Here is an 18,791-nt window from a genome sequence, read left to right on the forward strand (position 1 = left end):
TTTTGACGTATGGGCGCTTATATTGGCTATGTGTTAGAATGAGCGAATGTGTGCCTGCACTTGTGTATGTGCAAAGTATATGTTGATTTTTCTCGTTTGTATTATTGTGACAATAACAAATGACAAGACAATTAATGCCCTATAAATTAAAAGTGACCAAATACATATAAGTCGATGCAATATTTTTTCGTTCATTATTGTTGTTTATAAAGTTTCTTTTTATTTTGTAATCGAATTAAATTTAGTTTTTATCGTACAAACAAGTGTTATTATTTAAGTGAAATTTATTAGAGAAACAATGGAAAATAGTCGTGAAAATTCATTTTGGAAGCATAATGGTCGATTGGTACCGGGTCGCCCAAGTCCAAAAAAAGAAAACAAATTATTGTCGAAAAGTGTGAAGGGTCCAATTGGTTCAACATCATTTCAAGACTTTCAGAATTCGGTGCGTGACGCCTGGGACATTGGTGACGATGAATTTTGCATAGTATCAGAAATGAGCAGTAAGTGTGCAAAAGTGTTTCAAACAAATTAAAATAACACACACCATTTGTATTTCTTCTCATTACGTTAAGCAAACAAGTGTTATAGAAAGTCAAATAAAAAAAGCAACAACTACAAATGTGTCTATCTTCTTCTATTTTTTTTTTTTTAAATGATTTGTTCTAGATGCGAAAATTTCAAAAAAAGTTTCACAGTCGGCCGCATTGAGTGTCATTAAAACGCATAAAAATTTTGTTGGTATCCATCAGTGTAGTGATGACATTGCCCAAAAATCAACTGCATCAGTATCCACGGCAACTATTGATAGAAATTCACAAGTGAAAACTCAACGATCTAATGAATGTAGTGATAATTTAGAAGCATGTGCTCCTGTTTTGAACAATACATCATCGATGGACGGATGCAGCATGGCCACCGAATCGCCAGATTATCGACCAAAAATACAAAAAATTAAAATGAATTCGTTTCCAGGTCGTCCACAATTGCAAAAATTTTCACCACAATTGTCACGTGATGTGGAATATGAGTCAAAAATTGAGAAATTCAAAGCATTACTCGATGATCCACAATTGAATTTAAGGGATTTAAAAGAGCTCAGTTGGTCTGGCATACCAAAGAAAATGCGTGCTGTAACATGGCGCCTACTTTCGGGCTATTTGCCAACTTCATTAGAACGACGCAATTCAATTTTAGAACATAAACGACTGAACTATTTAAATTTAGTTGAACAATATTTTCGCGTTGAAAGTAGGGATGAGGCGCAACAGGAGACATTCCGTCAAATTCATATTGATATGCCACGTATGAATCCACATATCCGACTATTTCAGCAAACACTCGTACAGGAAATGTTCGAACGTATTCTATTCATTTGGGCTATACGGCATCCAGCATCTGGCTATGTGCAAGGCATCAACGATTTAGTGACACCATTTTTTATTGTATTTTTACAAGAAGCATTGGAATCCGTTGACCTAAGTTAGTTATGCATTTTCATTCTTTCACTCAAAAAAAAAACCCATAGAATATTCTATTTGCATCATTTCATTTTGTTTGCCAGCTTATTATGAAACAAACTAATCAGATATCTTCTCTTCTTTTTTTTCTTCATCCATTCTCTTTTTTCTCACGCATCTCTTCAATTCAACGCTACTTCTTTGACAAAACAAAAATCAAATACTTGGTTTCACTCTCGATTATTTGTTGTATGTAATTATTGTTTTTGATTTTAGTTGTTGAACTTGATACATTCAAATTGGATACGCTGTCAAAAGAGCAATTAAATATTATTGAAGCCGATTCTTTCTGGTGCTTATCAAAATTTCTCGATTGTATTCAAGACAATTACATATTTGCACAGCTGGGAATACAGGCCAAAGTGAATCAATTAAAAGAATTAATACAACGAATTGACGGTTTGTATTATTTATTTTAGCATATTTAGACGTTTTTTTAAATTTTCTATTCCTTTTTTGTTGAATGTTTATGTTTTGGAGTAAATAATATAGTTTGTTCATATTTTTACAACAAATAATACACTTTTAATGTACAATTCGATTGTTAATATTATTTGAACAAAACCTCTTATTTGGGCCAACAGTTGTTTTTAGACACAAAAATGATTTCTTTCTTCATTTTCTCCGTTTAATGGTGTATTATTTGTGGTGAAAGTACTATTCTATTGTTAATATGTTATAAGTAACAAACCACTTCAGAATATACAAGATGAATCGAAAATCTCTTGAACACATGTCTCTCTCTCTCTCTGGGCTTGTGTTTTTCTTTATTTATTGAATCTAATAGGAACTCTTCACAATCATTTACAATCGCATGGGGTTGATTATTTACAATTTTCATTTCGTTGGATGAATAATCTTCTGACGCGAGAACTGCCATTACATTCGACCATCCGTCTATGGGACACATATTTAGCCGAATCAGATGGTTTTGCAGTATTTCAATTGTATGTTTGTGCTGCATTTTTGTTGCATTGGCGAGAGCAACTGCTCAAGGAGACTGAATTTCAGGTAAAATAAAATATATTTGTTAACCAATCATTATCTGATATTTGATTTTAATTCACAACAGGGATTGATGTTGCTGCTTCAGAATTTACCCACACAAAATTGGAATGACTCGTATATTGGCATTCTAGTTGCCGAAGCATATCGTTTAAAATTCACATATGCCGATGCTCCAAAACATTTCGAAGGCAAAAGCTGATATGTTGAATAATTATTAAGTAAACGTTTTTTTTTTTAATATCAAAATGAATGAGAACACAAATAGAAATTTTACTACAGCGTTTGATATTTCATATCGAAAAAATTCCCATTAATTTGGAATTAATTAGAATAAATTCAATAAAGATTTTAGTTATTAAAAAAATGGATTGTTGACTCATTGATTTGTTTTTGTTCTTAGTAACCAAATTCAGAACTTCCGGAAGTGTATTCAATAAAAATTCATGTCAATTATTGTTTATTTATGATTTTAATTTGTTCATTTTTTTTTAGCAACGCCATTGTTATTTTACAATTATTGTTATAACTTCTGCTTTGTTTTTTTCTTCACTCCATATTCGCAACGCTTGCGGTATCCATGTGACTGATCAATGTGCGCATGAATGCCATCTCTTTGCGAGCATTCTCCAATATAACCTTTGGATCTTGTGATGTGCAACGTAAACAATTTGGTGCAAACACCATAGCCAGATTGGATGAGTCCATTTTTGTGGATGCCACTATGTCAGGCTGGGCAAATTGTTGCAAGAAGTATACTAAATAAGTTAGTACCTAGAAAAATTGAATATTGAAGTGAGTGATCTGCGTTGGAGGAAAAATGAATTCATCTTTAATATGCATACCAGTTTATTAAGTTGTGGCAATCGATTCACGATTTGCGCTGCCGTTTCTGGATCTTCGGTTGCTACACACTCTTCATACAATTCATCTGGTATCAATGGATCGTATAATTCGCGATACCATAGTTTTAATAGACTTGCCGGTGCGTGTGCATCTATAAAAAATAGAAAAATTGCTTAATTAAATGATCATGATCAATCGATTGAAAGAATTCATTTGGCTTACCCATTGTACTCTTGTGTTCTGGGACATCCCATCGATCCAGGCGAGCCTTCCAATAGGCAACCTCATCGACATCAGCTGACACACGGAATATGCCTTCCGTTTGAGTTCCATTCAACAGTAAAACCTTTTTTCAAAAGAGTAGAACATTGTTGTTTTGCGAAAGTTTCCACATTTTTGCACAAAAATTCTTACTTGTTGTGAGAGTGTTACTTGAATCCACGGCAATTTACGATATGGAAAGCGATCTTTTTGCAATTCCATCACTTCGTCCAATGTATTACCAAACATGCTTTTACGAATGATTTGCTCCTATAATTTAGTTCAAATTCAAAATCAAATCAATGTTTCACCATCAAAATCAAAATTTACTTAAATTCAATACTTACTCTAGATTGTTCAATTTCATCCTCAGTTGGTTTTTTGGCCTGTTTTTTACCATTGCTGCCGATTCGCTCAAGTCGTCGACAGGCCACAGTTGCATAATGTGATACTTGTACATGTATTGGCCATTTACCAACTTCCGGAAATGTTGTTGCAAATGTTGGATCTCGATGACGATTCATATAACTATTTGAAAGATAGAAAACATAAGTTGAAAACCAATTGGATTATTAAAAGAAAAAAAAAATATCCAAAAAGTGTGTGGCATACTTTAGAAGAGCTGGTTGAAAAGTAGGTGATGGTGGTAAAAATGACAAGCAAATTGCAAGTAATTCCCAACCTCTGATCAGTGAACCACGAATATGATTTTCAGTTGTTTGTCGACACAATTGAATATACAGTTCGTCGCGTAACGGTGGTTGTGCCAAAGCTGTTGTTATAATATCCATGGCAACCGAATTTAAACTCATTCCATCACGTGCCTTCCGATCACCCATATAAATTTGTATCAATTTGAACATTTCCGTTGCCATTTTCTTTGTCGCTTTGTCTCTGGACAATGCCACTGCTAACATTGGGCGACTTATCGAGTCTGGTGTCCACGATAGCATGTCACGTATCGATGATTTTTTTCGAAATATGCCCTTTGAGTGTAGATTTAAGTTATCCTGTGCAAACTTTTCAATATTGCATTCCTTCATAATTGGAAGTGTTGGTGGTAATTTACTTTGAACTGCTTTTGGAATATTTGGTAGATTAGCATATGGCTGCGAGAATTGTTGTTGAATTTTTTGATAGTTTTTAACATCTGAAATTAAGAACGAAACGTTAACGAATAATTGCATTTGTACAATTGCTTCAAACAAAAGTAAAATGTACCTTTTGGATCTTTTTTCGATTGTAATGACTGGCTAGTGCCGGTTTTTGATTGGGTTTGGTGTGTTTGGGATTTTGGTTGAAGCTGCTGCTGCTGTTGTTGACTTTGATGACTCTGATGCGAATTGTACGATTGGCTTTGGGGCTGTGGTTGCGGTTGTTGCTGTTGAAAAAATGGATGATTTTTGATCGGACTGTAAATTTGTCCGCATTCACGTTCTAATCGATGTTCAACTTCTTCCGATCTGAAATTGAAAAATGCATTGGTTCAAATAAAGAAAAAAACTACACAAAACTAAAATGCATACATATTGTCCTGTTTTTGGTTTCGCTCATATCCAATGTGAACATTATAGTAAACTTCACCGTAATCATCCATAGTTGTGCTATAGTGATGTGCCAAGTAGTCACCTTGACTGTCCGAATGATCTGAATCTTCATTATCTGGCTCATGACCAGAAAACGAATGTTCTGACTGGCTGTCTGAGTGTAATGAATCGGAATCGAGCGTATCGCCCATGTGATAGCTGCCCGATAATTTTGCTTGTTCGATAATATAATGTTGCAATGGTAGCAAGTGTTCATGAGTTTCCTGTGGTGGAAAATATAGAGTTTTTTTTTAGTAAAAGAGATGAATTGAAATGAAAAAAGTAGAAAATGATGAATTGGCGGCTTACTTGATCCCAATTGCTGTACAATGGTGACATATTGTCATTGTCGTATTCAACATAATCGACATCACTATTTGAGGACTGGTGTTTTTTCGTTTTTTTCGATGAAGTTTTTCGATCCTGTTTTTCGGACAATGAATTGTATCGATCCATGTATTGAGTGTGAGAATTTGATTTCTAAAGAAATAAAATAAATTTTATTAACAGTTCATGTTATCGAAATCACATTACCATGTATATACCTCTTTGCCAGTTGAACTTTTGCCAATTGAATTTGTGTTGTAATGACTAGATGTACTGCTTTTATTAGTTGATGTTGACGACGATGGTTTAAATAAATTATTGATTTTACTTATTGACACAGCGGATGTACTATGATCAATGGCTTCATTTGAAGGTGACGTTTTATTTGGCATTTCTTTACGCATCTTCTCCAAATACCTAACATCGGATGGTAATCTTTTATTATTTTTAAATTAAATGTTTCTTTACCGCACTAAATTACCGTTCATGTTTGGAACTTTTCTCTAAACTGTTATTATCTTGACTAGATTTGAATAGGTGAAATGGTTCAGCTGTAGCAGTTAGAGCAGTGGGTCTTGTTGTTCGTAGTGTCTACATTTTTAAATACAAAACAAATATGTCAATAATTCAGTATGAAATAGAAGAACAAAATTGGGAAATATATTGATGTGGATAGTACATTTTTCTTTGGACTCATTGGACTATGAGGACTGGAATCACTTGAATGCTTTTGATTGGTACACGCTGACAAAGACTGATTGCGTCGTTTTGACACTGGTGTATTTTCAACTGACTTGAAATATTTTTCATGCATGGAATCATCACTTGCCCCACCACCATTACCATCGATGCTACCTTTTTTAACAACATTTGTTTGTTTTGGCGTTGACATAAAACTACCCGATCGTACTAACGATACCATAGGAGAATCTAACACAATTGGACAAAGACAAAAACAATAAACACAATCATTCATATATTGAAATATAAATATGCAGGCGATAGTTTGATAGAAGAATTAAACAGAAATTAAAAGAAAATACGCACTTTTGGCATAATCAAAACTTTGATGTTTCGCAATATGGCTGCCACTTTCAGATAGTAACTTCTTTTTAAATTGTGGGGTACTCGATGACTGTGCACTGCTAATATCAGTGGTTTGTGACGTTGAGTAGGATATGGATGGTGCTTTCGAATCTGATGATAATGCCACATGAGGAATACTGTGCGAACTGGAACTTTCTTGCATTTTTCGATAACTGAAATTCATGGAATACACACGTTTTTTTTTATTTACATAATAATCAGTGTACAAAATACACAATCACACTCACGTATTGTCTGCTAAATGTTTTGATCGTTGATCTACGCGTAAGCTACCGCTGTCATGGCCATGTCTATAGCTACTCGACAAACTAGAATCACTTGACTTACCAGAGTCTAGCTTTCCGCCATGCGATGGAGTTGAGCCTTTTGGGAAAAAAATAAAAATTCGCATCATATGGAAATGAAATGGAAAAGGAATAAAATCATCATACCTTGAGTGTGTCGACAGTAGCGATGTGATTTGTTTTTGCCAGTGGAAGCAGAGTCTCCAGGAGAGAGGCGACTATGTAAATTTTGAATGATTGAATTATACACAATTTATGAGTTGATTTTTGCATTAGCCAATTTTCATCGTCTTCGTATAAAGTGCTTTCGGTACAAACCTATAGCTATTGTGTCGTTCCGATATGTGCGATAAGATATCGGCACTTCGAGATTCAGGTGCGCTCGGTGGTGGAAAGATATTTGATGTATTGCTTGATGAACCGTGCCGATTTGTATCATCGTAGCCATGCCGTTCTAAACCGTATTTAGAATTCGACGAACTTGGATAATCATCTCGTGCATCATTTGGATCTGTGTTTTGTTTGAGCGTTTGTAGTTTGGCCAATGGTATTATGTCACAATTCGTTGGACGATGCCAGGCCGTTGTTTGTGAAGCAACATTGTAGTAATAAAATCGTTTCGTATTTTTATCGAATAGCTCCCACCATTGTGAATCGTCGGTTCGTTTAATATTGACACCCTGTGACCACAATAAATGGCAATTGCAAAAATTACAAAAAAGAATTATGTCATCAGTTAAAATAATTGTTTTAATTAATCAAATGATATTGATACTATTTGCAAAAGAAACTCAAATGGAAAAAAAATCGTTTCGCTGAAGAGAATTTATAGAGTCGAAAAGGAAAATATATCGTAACGGAAGTCGAAAGGAAATGCGGCCAAGTAAGGTCAAGGACGAAAAATCACATAATCGAATGTTTTGCGACTACAATGCATCGGTGCAATGTAATTCCTTACTCGATACGCGCACAATAGCAGAAGAATTGCATTGTGCGTTTACATGATTCTCTCTTTTTTACAGATAGCTCCAGCTATGCAACCTATGGTTTCAGTTTAAAATTTGTACAAAACTTTTTCCAACATTCGACTAGTGAATTATAAAAAAAAACTAAATTAAAAATATTCCCACTTGTCATTGATTTCCTCTTTGGTGCAAGTGAAGGTACTGCATACTTATTGCAAAAAGATAGCAATATTAGCACATTTTCTTATTCGAAATTATTTGCAAATTAAGTTAAAAAAAATAAATGTTCCATTTTCCAAATTCTGATTTTAATTTTAAAAAAATGAACAATTCCTCACCTCTGGCGGATCCCATACACATTCGCCCGTCGTAAGATTGGCATACATGTGTTCTCTTGTACGAGGTTCGATAATTTCGACCCATTCGATTCTGAAATATGTTTAAAAATACAAGTGAATCCTTGAAGCATTTAAATCACTTAAGCAAATTAATTAATTTGAAAAAATTCGCCATGATACGAAAAAAATGTTGTTCTTGTAGTTATTTTATTGTTGGTTAAATGTATTGCACAATGCATGATAACAACCTTGATTGCCCGTGTGATAGCATTTTATATTCCAATTTATAATTTCTATTTTCTCGAATTTAAAATGTGAATGGTTTCAATTTTAATTTATTGCATCAGTTGTTTTATATTTTTAAACACTCATAATTTAAATGTTAGCTATGTACATATACACATCGACACACACACATTACACTTTGGCACTATTTCGTCGAGACCAAAACAAATGCTTAAAATGCACTTTAATTTTTTTTTTTTTTTCGAAAATTGTTCAAATATTTGGAAATAAATGTTATTTCCGTAACTTCTCAATATCACATCGTGTTCGTAAAACTAAATGTTCGACAATTGCAACGAAATAGAAATGTCGCTGAATGATTTTGGCAAATGACAAAATAAAGTGCATGCAATTCCTTTTGCTTCCACATTACGAAATGACTGACAAAACTTCCATTCCGAATATTTTAGTGTGCGCCTTTCGCCTGTATCTCTCGTTCTTCATCATCGTTGTCAACTACATGCGATGCATATGTTTTTTTCCCTAATGCGCGTTTTGTCTGTTGATCAGCGAACAAAAACTGTACGCTATTGGTATGAAACATATGTAGTGCTTTGCAATGGATTCAGTTCTTGTGTATACGGCACACGGATTGTATGGCACACATGCATAATGTACGAAGAAAGATAAACGGAGAAAAATGTACATTTTATGCATACTCTTTCTTTCTCGCTCTCTTTCTCACTCTCACTATTTCTTTCTTTCTTTCTTTCTTTCTTATGCATATATTGAGATAAAATTCAAAAGCAAAATATGTAAAAATGTCCAAGAAGCATAAATTGAGATTGAAGCAAGAGCGAGAGGCAAATGGCATCAAGAATATTCGCTTCGGATTATTTGAAATGACAAAATGACGACAAGAAATTTAAAATGAAGAAATTGAAATAGTGCTCATAAAAAAAATATACACTCTTTACCCCATTGCCGATGTAATTGAAGAACGAACAGAGTATGAGCCGAAATCGAACCAGCTCAGTTCTTTTCTGATACGTGAATGCATTATAGAGCGATGATGTATGTAGGCATTACCAAATGCGAACAAATGACAACAGCAATAGTAGCGGCAGCAACATCGTCAACGGCAATGTTGCTGCAAGTACCGACGATTGCTATTGTCTTATAGCGCATCGCAACGGATGCGATTTAATTAAATCCTCATGTGCCTATTTTCTCTTGATTTCTGGAATTCACTGCGATGAATTCATGGCAAAAAGACTACCATAAATAAGTTATAAGGTTGTTTGTCGCACATTTTATTGGTTTCGAAGAAATGTCAAACATGGTCATGTTTCCAAAAATGAATAAATGCCGATTTTTTTGTCACGCCCAAAAAAAATTTGTATTGTTTTTTATCGAGCAAAAATGTACATTTGGTTTTTTTTTTTATTTCTTCATAAAACTGAGAAGGATACACTGTTCGAAATTATTCACACAATCACACAATACACAAATATTTTAAACAACAATTTTCATGTCAAATTATTTTTTTTTTTTTTTTTACTAAAAACTACATTTTTGTGCTATGAAGATTTACCTTACTGAGGCCATTTCACTAAATTTTACGTCGAAGACAAAAGTAAATAAAAACGAACGGAGCGGACGCGAATCAACAAACAAAAAATTTCTAAAATATATTTATCCACTACAAACTAATCTAATTTTAAAAAAATATAAATAAAAAAGAATACATCTTTTTTGTTTTTTTTTGTTTCGTGTGAACACTGTGTTTTTGTTTTTTTTTTGTTGTCTTGTACTCTACAAATAAGAATTTATTGACTTTAAGTTGGCATTGGCCCTCAGCAACCGTTTCATGTTCAGCTGCCAGCTTTCAGAACTATTTGCTTCTTCTTTTTCTTCCTTTGCTCCTTTATTTTGCGTTTTTCCATTCGCATCGTTTACTCTCTTTCAAACCCATTTTGACTAACGCACACTCCGTTATGTCTCTGTATCTTTCTCTCTCTCTCAATCACACACAAATACACACATACAACTACACACGTTTTAGTCTATAGATCTATGAAACAATCTACTGGTTTCGACCGCCTGCCAAAATACCATAGTCAAGCACATTCATTCATTTCACTTTCCGTTTACGAAAATGGCTTTGATGTGTTTCTCTCTCTATCTACCTCTTTTCCGCACACACACTCTCTCCCTCTCAGTTTGTGTATGTCTGAGTGTATGTTATTATGTGTGTGTGTGTGCGTCAAACTAACTCATTGTTGATTTTTGTATGAAGAAATCTACACGGATTGTTCACCGTTTCTCTTTCTCTGTGTATGTGTACATTTCGTCATGTCACACAGATTTTTTTGAAAATTGTCAAAGTAAACATGCATCTAGTACAATAATTTCAATGTGTGTTTCAAGAGAAAGAAGCAGAGAGAGAGAGAGAAAAGATTAATCGAGTAACATACTTGCAATTCAATAGGCTGATGTTTCGTATTTTGGATGATTCATCATTCACGAAACACTGTACGGTACAATAATGTATCATGATCTATTACAATTTACATTCAGTCTTGCAATGATTGTTTTTCATTCACATGTGAGTATGTAAGGCATTCGAAAACACTGCGCAAGTAAAGTGTTTTGTAACGGTGTTGGTTTGTTTTGAGAAATCTGTCAAATGATCTGCTTCGAATGAACGGCCGGTAGAATGTCATGTTATACAGTATATACCATTTATGATTTGCTAGCACGGGTTTTGTTATGGCTTGCTGGCTCGCACGATGGAACATATTCGGCGAAACTACACACGGTATATCGTATATATTATTGTTTTTTTTCTTTCTATCTTTCTTTCTTTAATTCTTGAAAACACAAACAAATGCCGTGCACAGTCTTCGGTTTGCATGATTTCCACACATCAACGAATCAAAAAGGTAGGCGAAAGAGAAACAAAAGTCGGTTAAATAACATTATGCATTCGTGGTGTTAGTGTATTGAGAGTCTTTCATTAGCTGGTTTTTGGCCACGAGTTGTTTGTTTGGTTTGCTATTCATTCATTATACATGCATACACAGATTGTTTTTCTGTAAAAAAAAAGAGAGACGAGAAAGGAGAAACGAGAGACAAACAAAATAAGTAGGGATATTGATGATTATTGTATTTGCTTTCATAAAAAACTGAGATATAGCATTTGAAACACGCCAATCTTTCAACTCACAAAACAATCTACAAGGTTTTTTTTCATTTCCGAAACAATATTAAAAAAAAAAAAAACAATATCCGAAACGAACAATTAACAATTTCTGTTACATCTGATGTTTTTTTTGCTTGTTAATGTGTCAAACATTGAAGTTAAGAAAGAAAGTCGATAGGCATAGAGAGAAGAAGACAAAAACAACAGCATAGACAACGAATCAGTGCGCTCCCAAACACAAATTTGGAGAAAGTGGATCGACTTGTCGGATTTACTAATATCATAATTCAAAATTGATATTTGAAGAAAATTGGAACACAAACATTTTTATACATTATTATTGACTGTAGCTGAAGCAGAAGAAGAAGAATTAAAAAAAAAACTTTCTATATTGGAATTGCCGACTGTTTTACAATGTAAAAGTATTTTATTTGTCGTGAAGCGATTGAACTGGTTCATTTTTTATTTTAGCGGCTATATTCTACTTCGGTAAAAGTGTCTTTCTTTTTATTTATTTATAATTAAGTGTTACATTTAATAATTAATATAATTGCAACTATGAAAGTGTAAGTTACGCCGTGTAACACTTTATATTGAAAAACGTTTCTTTTTTTAAATTAAATCATTTTGGTCGTTCAGTCAGTGTACATGTTTTGTAGTTTGTTTTTATTATGTGCGTGTACTTGTGCGAGCTATTTAATAATTTTTTATTTCCGTTTTCAGAATTAGGAAACCATAGAACATCGACAATATGATCACAACAAAAACTCAAAGCGTAACAACGTCAAGCAATGGCATCCATCAGAAAAAGGAAGTTAACGATAAAACACACAGCGGCGTTTATCACATATTCTTTTCACTATTATTGGATTTGCTGGCATTCACGATAATTTTACCGCTGTTGCCAACAATTCTTGAACGATATCGACATGACGACAGCAGCGGGTTATACATTCGATTATCCTCACAAATTCGATATTTTCAAGAAATGGTCGGTGCTCCCGATAAATACAGCTCAGTATTATTTGGTGGTTTTCTTGGATCCATGTTCAGTTTTTTACAATTTGTTGTAAGTCCCATAATGGGCGCACTTTCTGATTGCTATGGCAGAAAGCCAATTTTACTCATCAGTTTGGTAAGTAGTTGTAATCATTAGTTAATTCAACATTTTAATGTTATTTCTATGTATTTTTTTTAAAGATTGGAATCTCATTTTCGTATGTATTGTGGGCACTCTCGTCAAATTTCTTCTTATTCGTGCTGGCACGATTTGTTGGCGGTTTAAGCAAAGGCAACATTGCACTAAGTATGGCAATCATCACTGATGTATCGGATGTGAAAAATCGAGGCAAAGCCATGGCATTGGTCGGCATTGCATTCTCAATTGGTTTCATTATTGGACCGATGATCGGTGCTTTATTCTCAATATACACAGATAAAACATCCAGCATGTGGTTCTGGTATCCAGCATCGTTTGCATTTTTACTCAGTTTAGCTGATGTGCTCTTTGTTTACAGATTTTTCAACGAATCTTTACCAAAGGTAAAATTTGGATTTTCTCATAGAAACTTTTTTGGTGAAACTAATTCTACTCTTTTTTTTTTCAAAAATAGGAAAAGCGATCAAAACAAGTAATTGGCTCGGTTCGACAAGCCTTCGATCACATTGATATTCGTGCCATATTCAAGTAATGCCATAACAATTTGCCGATTATGCTAAAGATACGATTGAATAATTTTCTTTTTGTTTATTTCCAAATAGCTTCGTCGCCGTGAAGAATCTCAAGAAAAACGAACTATACTGTTTGAAACAAATAGGTCTTATTTACTTTATTTACTTATTCATATATTCGGGTCTGGAGTTCACCATCACATTCTTAATGTACCACAAGCTGGGTTATACTTCTGTCGATCAAGCCAAAATGTTTGTTACCACTGGTGTTGTAATGGCCATTTTACAAGGATCAGTTGTACGACGTTTGCCGCCACAATGTGTTAAACCATCGGCCGTATTTGGATTGTATTTGATTGTTCCTGCATTCATTTTGGTTGGATTGGCCGACGATAGCAAATTTTTGTACGCTGGAATGATATTGTTTGCAGTTTGTAAGTTTCAAGGCTTGCCTTTACTCTCAAAGGAGTATGTGAAGTCAGATGTTCCTTAAAATTCACATTTCAAGTTATATTGGTCTTTTTCACATTCTCTTTTGTTTTATGTGTTAATTTTTTTGCCATTTAAAATCCGTACATTATATTTATTTGAAGCAACGGCATTTGTGGTGACATGCATGACAACCTTAATATCTGAATATGGTACATATGATCAAAAAGGAGTCGTATTAGGCATTTTCCGATCGATTGGGGCTTTGGCTCGAGCACTTGGACCTATTTTTGCATCGATAGGTAATTTATCCGATTTATCTATTGTAATGACGATTTGAATTTTTGGCGGTACTCTTTCAAAAAAAATATATATCTGCTCATTTCAGCTTTTTGGGGAATCGGTGCGTCATTCACATATATCGTCGGCGGCATTCTTTTATTAATACCAACATTCCAATTGCAATTTCTAAAGTTAACTAAATTAGAATAAGCTTTATTTACAATGTAAATACAAAAAAATTGAAGAAGAATGTAACACTTGACAAACAATGTTCTTCTTAAATTTACCCGCCTTCTACATAAAAATGTACAACACACATTGTTTGTCATGTACACTTATGGGCAATTATGAAGCAATATTTAGAATTTATATGCATATTTAGAAAGCATGAAAAATCTTATTCCATTCAATTGCTCATTTCAAAAGTGATCTTAGAGTGATAGAGTAAAAACAAGCTTAGAATGTCATACTCTTTGAGTATATAAAAAAAGATCAAAACAATTTTTTTTTTGAACAACGAATTTTCTTTAAATACATAAATTGTGCCTTAAGTTAACACATCGCCTAATTGTAGAAATCATAGCTTCTTTGATCAATATTTTTTTATACAATACGTATTTTTTACATCACATTTTTTAATCGAAGTAAATTATATGCAATCACCCAACATTGGGACAATGTTATCATATTTGTATTCATTTTTCATTTAGTTTTTACAGAGTTTATATAATTAAGAGGGAATGATGGAAGATTTCCCGAACGACCTTTTCCTGAACGACTTTTTCCAGACTTTCTTTGAAAATATTAAAAATACGTGTAAAAGTCGCCTACGTTAACAATAGGAGAGATAACCCGACAATGTACACCTTTATATTGTGCGCGAGTTAAGAAACCATATGTTTCTAATACGATAAAATGTTTTAAATAAAACAAGTGAGCCAGATATAGGGTGAATATTGTCTTTATTCGTGGTACAAACTTAACTGATGTGGTTTGTTATCAAAAGCTTTTATATACATTTTCAAAATCAATATCACAATATTTTCATTAAAAAATTCAAAATGGTTAAATTAAAATATTGGACATGCTTGGTAATGAACATCTAATATTGTTGTTGAGAAATATTATTTGATATCGATAAAATTAACGATATTAACTCTCCTCTCACTTTAAAATGAACCGCCCCCGGTTTATATGATGGTATTGAATGGGATGAATTTATGATTGGATTTTTTTACAATTTTTCGAATTTTGATATGATATGATATAAGATTGATTTCATAACAGTCACCAAGCAATGTCTCAAAATTGTACGAATTTTCTTTATACAATTTTATTTTCAATTAAGACGAACAAACATCACAGACGTCAATTACGTGCGAATATGTATATATGGTAGCCAAATGGCAACACTGACAATGATGTCGCTGTGAGCGTGAACACTGTGTATGAAATGTCAAACTGTCATATGTTCATTCTACTTATGTTTACCATCAACGCGTACACACGTACATTATATCGTAAGATTTTTGATAAAATATAATTTGTTTTACTACAATGTCTTATAATCAACAAAATGTTCCGGTTAACGCCAATTTTAATCAAAATGTTTTAAACGGTATGTAATTTTTAGGTCTATATATTGTGTTGTACTGAATTGTTTTGTTCTGTTTCGTTCTGTTGTAATTTACGACTCGTAATCGTCTCTCTATTTCTGCATTGCAGCATTTATTGAACTGCATATCAAAGAGGAAATTTTAATCAAGGAGGAAACGCATGTTACTGAGGTTGAGGGAATATTTAGTAAGTATAGTGGTTGTCTGATCATTTTACTATTATGAATTTGATTCCCATTAATGATGTTAACACCATTCTGATTTGAACTATAGATTTAGGAGGCGAACATTTAGCATTGATCAAAAATCATGATTCGGCTGTCTTGAATATTATGGTTGAATTACAAGCAGCAGCAGATGCGATGGGCCAACCCAACGGTATATCTTTAACTAATGCTAAAGCAATGGTTCGAGCGAGTAAACGTTTTGTAAAAAGTATGAAGCAGATATTCAAGCATGTGAAAACTTATGAAACCGCAACGCAAATCGCCCCAGATTATGATCTACAAGATGAAACGAAGATCAGTATGTAATGTTTGGATTATTGATAATATTTGAATTGATTTATGAAAATGCTTTTTATTCGCAGGCTCCCTGGGGTGGTATGCACGGATGGTTCGTCAAATTCTAGCTCAAAATGCACACATTACTACTGCCATCGGACTATATCGTGATTTTTACTGTGAATCTATTTATGATTTAGCTATGCAATCGTCATTCAGCGCAAATTTACTGTCAGCATTACGTACGCATGGTCGTACTCGTTATCCGAATTACAATAATTACATTATTTCTTAATGACATCGGGTCGTCAGGTCTGACATTATCAATGAATTTTTAAATTTTGGCCTCTTAATTTTAATTCATGTTATTGGTTAACGTATTGGAAATAAACAAAAATTTAACAGTATGAAGATATTTGTCGTTTTCGAGTTATCCAATGTGTCGAAACCGAATACAAAATACAAGGAAGATTTTTTCCCATAGATCTCTTTATCTGTGAAGTTTTCAATTTTTCCCAAAGCTAAAAAGTTTTCAACTTTTACCGACGATCCCCGATTTGCAAGCCTTATATCTGTATTTGTGGTTGTGTTTGAGGTCAAGTTACCGAAATGAGCTTTTCGTAATTTGGTATTTAATTCGCACTCTGATGAAATGGAGTGAATCTGGATTTCAGTCAGGTGTTTTGTTTCGGTTGTTGAAGTTTTTCCATTTTTGTGTTTCAAGTCTGTTACTGTTGAAGAAAATTCGTGTCCGTTGTGAATTTGCAAAGGTCGTCGTTTTTTATTTGAATTTATTTATTTTAATCAAAGTCACTTTACGGCAATCTCAAAATCGAACTGATTTGTCTATTGACTTCGTTAATTTGATTTTGCCAGTGATTCGAACAGTCATTTATTACTTTTGTTATTGAAACGCTTTTCAAATTTCTACTGACGCTGTGTGCAAATCATGGGGTCAATCACGAAATTCTAGTGCATCTAGTTTTTGATAAGATTTCACTAGAAAACTAGAAAATTCTAGTGCGTGAAGTTGGCTCTCAGTAGTTTTTCATATGAATTATATGGCCTTTGGTGTGAAGTTGGCTTCGTCTGTGACGTCATTCTTCGCACTAGATTTACTAGTTTTTCTAGTATTCACTAGCGTGATTCGCCCCATGGTGCAAATTGTAAAAAAATTTGAGTCTAAGTGTTTCTTTATATATTATGTTTTATAGTGTTGTATCACTCGTTCAACTCTCACCTTATTTTAAAAAAAGATCGACTAGTTAAGCAGTTTTTGTTTATTTATTAATGTTATATCACTTTTTTCAACGTTGAAGCCGATTTTTGTTTTTCCCAGCGTTGACCTGTGAAGGTTCCGTCTTTGTTAATTGCAATAAGCTCTTTTTCAGCCGCCCAAGTTTATCACAATTTATTATTTTTATACTGTTTCCAGTCGTCTGATTCTCACAAAATTATTGAAATTTTGATCTCTTAATCAAACATTTGCTCTTTTTAAGTTCATGGAAGTAAGCTCACTATTTTATTATTACACTCGACTCAACGTGTAACTGCCGATTTTATGAGAATAAAATAGATCTTTTCAAACTTTCCCAGTTGAGCCCCCAGTTAAGAAACCATATGTTTCTAATACGATAAAATGTTTTAAATAAAACAAGTGAACCAGATGTAGGGTGAATATTGTCTTTATTCGTGGTACAAACTTAACTGATGTGGTTTGTTATCAAAAGCTTTTATATACATTTTCAAAATCAATATCACAATATTTTCATTACCAAAAATGGTTAAATTAAAATATTGGACATGCTTGGTAATGAACATCTAGATGTTACAATATTGATTGTTCGATATATAATTTGTTATGCTTCTCAATTAAAATTGTTTTTAACTAAATGAATTTCGAATCAAATTTGATTAACATTGAAAATATTGTTGTTGAGAAATATTATTTGATATCGATAAAATTAACGATATTAACTCGCGCTCGTAATTTCTACAGCTATGGTTTGGTTGCTATGAATCTAAGTGTAACTTTCGAAAAATCGACCAATTGGTGACTCCCGAAAGTGCCCACATCCCAATTTGTGATACAGAAATCTCCTTTTTTTTCGATTTTCCCACAAAAATTCCAACTTAGGCTCAATTTTGCATGTAGAATGTAGATCCAAACATTTCAATTATAAGAAAAGTCGAACTTTTGTCCTGGAGATATATTTATTTATGGGCTTGATCCGACAACTTTCATTCTTCTTTGAACCAACCTCTGAAACTTCTGGACCATGTTTACCCCCCTGTGATTTTCAAACTATTCGAATTTGCTAGGAATTTTCAGAAAAAAGTTTTAAATCAACCCCCTGAGAAATTTTGCTCGCACATTACTGCTTTAAGGTGCTAATCGCCATGGTTATGCAAACAAAAAACAAGTTCCTGCAGGTTCTCACTCGTAGTTATGTAGAGATTGCTCCATTGATTGCAATGTGCGAAACAATTCAAACAGGCGTTTGGTAACTTAAATTTATTGAAAGATCGTCCTCAAGATTTCTACAGACTACGATTCAGAAGAAGGCGACGAAATCTAGGGGGGAGACACCAAGAATAAATTCCGAATCCACTACATAAAT

General features: G+C 33.5%; 5 protein-coding genes across 14 annotated transcripts in view; 4 read left to right on the plus strand and 1 right to left on the minus strand.

Annotated features, from left to right (window-relative positions):
• Positions 1–137: 137 nt before the first annotated feature.
• On the plus strand, positions 138–2,986 carry LOC116337813 (TBC1 domain family member 22B). The gene is made up of 5 exons (XM_031762712.1): positions 138–503; positions 670–1,482; positions 1,737–1,919; positions 2,308–2,531; positions 2,593–2,986. The coding sequence occupies exons 1-5, from the start codon at positions 299–301 to the stop codon at positions 2,725–2,727; spliced, it is 1,560 nt and encodes a 519-aa protein (XP_031618572.1). The 5' UTR covers positions 138–298; the 3' UTR covers positions 2,728–2,986.
• LOC116337810 lies at positions 2,979–10,189 on the minus strand. 4 transcript variants are annotated; one of them, XM_031762710.1, is made up of 18 exons: positions 10,059–10,189; positions 8,240–8,330; positions 7,255–7,616; positions 7,084–7,154; positions 6,880–7,015; positions 6,593–6,804; positions 6,225–6,475; positions 6,027–6,136; positions 5,764–5,980; positions 5,528–5,698; positions 5,159–5,442; positions 4,854–5,095; positions 4,245–4,782; positions 3,980–4,160; positions 3,786–3,902; positions 3,594–3,717; positions 3,371–3,522; positions 2,979–3,299 (listed from the first exon to the last, which is right to left on the minus strand). In XM_031762710.1, exons 1-18 carry the CDS (start codon positions 10,070–10,072, stop codon positions 3,075–3,077), a joined length of 3,498 nt encoding a protein of 1,165 aa, XP_031618570.1. In that variant the 5' UTR covers positions 10,073–10,189; the 3' UTR covers positions 2,979–3,074. The 4 variants fall into 4 exon arrangements, with proteins under 4 accessions (XP_031618570.1, XP_031618567.1, XP_031618568.1 ...); XM_031762707.1 differs by lacking the exon at positions 10,059–10,189 and adding an exon at positions 9,442–9,487; XM_031762708.1 differs by lacking the exon at positions 10,059–10,189 and adding an exon at positions 9,442–9,463 and having other exon boundaries at positions 5,764–5,962.
• Positions 10,190–11,189: 1,000 nt separating this feature from the next.
• Positions 11,190–14,734, plus strand: LOC116337466 (major facilitator superfamily domain-containing protein 10). 6 transcript variants are annotated; one of them, XM_031762059.1, is made up of 8 exons: positions 11,223–11,285; positions 11,368–11,409; positions 12,393–12,804; positions 12,870–13,211; positions 13,283–13,356; positions 13,431–13,774; positions 13,934–14,071; positions 14,158–14,734. In XM_031762059.1, exons 3-8 carry the CDS (start codon positions 12,421–12,423, stop codon positions 14,259–14,261), a joined length of 1,386 nt encoding a protein of 461 aa, XP_031617919.1. In that variant the 5' UTR covers positions 11,223–11,285; positions 11,368–11,409; positions 12,393–12,420; the 3' UTR covers positions 14,262–14,734. The 6 variants fall into 6 exon arrangements, with proteins under 6 accessions (XP_031617921.1, XP_031617919.1, XP_031617920.1 ...); XM_031762061.1 differs by lacking the exon at positions 11,368–11,409 and having other exon boundaries at positions 11,190–11,285; XM_031762060.1 differs by lacking the exons at positions 11,223–11,285; positions 11,368–11,409 and adding an exon at positions 11,436–11,611.
• Positions 14,735–15,405: 671 nt separating this feature from the next.
• Positions 15,406–16,581, plus strand: LOC116337690. 2 transcript variants are annotated; one of them, XM_031762457.1, is made up of 4 exons: positions 15,406–15,669; positions 15,777–15,854; positions 15,941–16,196; positions 16,257–16,581. In XM_031762457.1, the coding sequence occupies exons 1-4, from the start codon at positions 15,609–15,611 to the stop codon at positions 16,339–16,341; spliced, it is 480 nt and encodes a 159-aa protein (XP_031618317.1). In that variant the 5' UTR covers positions 15,406–15,608; the 3' UTR covers positions 16,342–16,581. The 2 variants fall into 2 exon arrangements, with proteins under 2 accessions (XP_031618317.1, XP_031618316.1); XM_031762456.1 differs by having other exon boundaries at positions 15,430–15,669; positions 15,941–16,192.
• Positions 16,582–16,838: 257 nt separating this feature from the next.
• LOC116337603 (doublesex- and mab-3-related transcription factor A2) overlaps positions 16,839–18,791 on the plus strand; it is a 14,825-nt gene continuing 12,872 nt past the window's right edge. The window contains exon 1 of the mRNA XM_031762282.1: positions 16,839–16,940. The gene's annotated coding sequence lies outside the window, so the exon portion shown is untranslated. The remainder of the gene's footprint in view (positions 16,941–18,791) is intronic.

This window comes from Contarinia nasturtii, unplaced genomic scaffold, assembly GCF_009176525.2.
Source record: "Contarinia nasturtii isolate CC-2019 unplaced genomic scaffold, AAFC_CNas_1.1 Cnas_scaffold_285, whole genome shotgun sequence".
In the NCBI taxonomy this organism is placed as follows: domain Eukaryota; kingdom Metazoa; phylum Arthropoda; class Insecta; order Diptera; family Cecidomyiidae; genus Contarinia; species Contarinia nasturtii.

What these genes read in the sequence shown, in the direction of transcription:
- LOC116337810 (XM_031762709.1), bottom strand. Translation starts at nt 8,510, where the DNA reads ATGCTATCACACGGGCAATCAAG. An exon ending in CAATGAGTCCAAAGAAAAAT is followed by an intron (nt 6,137 to 6,224) that starts GTACTATCCACA and finishes TTAAAAATGTAG; the next exon opens with ACACTACGAACAACAAGACC. An exon ending in ATCGAAAAAAGATCCAAAAG is followed by an intron (nt 4,783 to 4,853) that starts GTACATTTTACT and finishes TCTTAATTTCAG; the next exon opens with ATGTTAAAAACTATCAAAAA.
- LOC116337813 (XM_031762712.1), top strand. Translation starts at nt 299, where the DNA reads ATGGAAAATAGTCGTGAAAATTCATTTTGGAAGCATAATGGTCGATTG. An exon ending in CATAGTATCAGAAATGAGCA is followed by an intron (nt 504 to 669) that starts GTAAGTGTGCAA and finishes GATTTGTTCTAG; the next exon opens with ATGCGAAAATTTCAAAAAAA. An exon ending in ATTAATACAACGAATTGACG is followed by an intron (nt 1,920 to 2,307) that starts GTTTGTATTATT and finishes TGAATCTAATAG; the next exon opens with GAACTCTTCACAATCATTTA.
- LOC116337466 (XM_031762061.1), top strand. Translation starts at nt 12,421, where the DNA reads ATGATCACAACAAAAACTCAAAGCGTAACAACGTCAAGCAATGGCATC. An exon ending in GATATTCGTGCCATATTCAA is followed by an intron (nt 13,357 to 13,430) that starts GTAATGCCATAA and finishes ATTTCCAAATAG; the next exon opens with CTTCGTCGCCGTGAAGAATC. An exon ending in AATGATATTGTTTGCAGTTT is followed by an intron (nt 13,775 to 13,933) that starts GTAAGTTTCAAG and finishes ATTTATTTGAAG; the next exon opens with CAACGGCATTTGTGGTGACA.
- LOC116337690 (XM_031762456.1), top strand. Translation starts at nt 15,609, where the DNA reads ATGTCTTATAATCAACAAAATGTTCCGGTTAACGCCAATTTTAATCAA. An exon ending in TAATCAAAATGTTTTAAACG is followed by an intron (nt 15,670 to 15,776) that starts GTATGTAATTTT and finishes TCTGCATTGCAG; the next exon opens with CATTTATTGAACTGCATATC. An exon ending in TGAGGTTGAGGGAATATTTA is followed by an intron (nt 15,855 to 15,940) that starts GTAAGTATAGTG and finishes TTTGAACTATAG; the next exon opens with ATTTAGGAGGCGAACATTTA.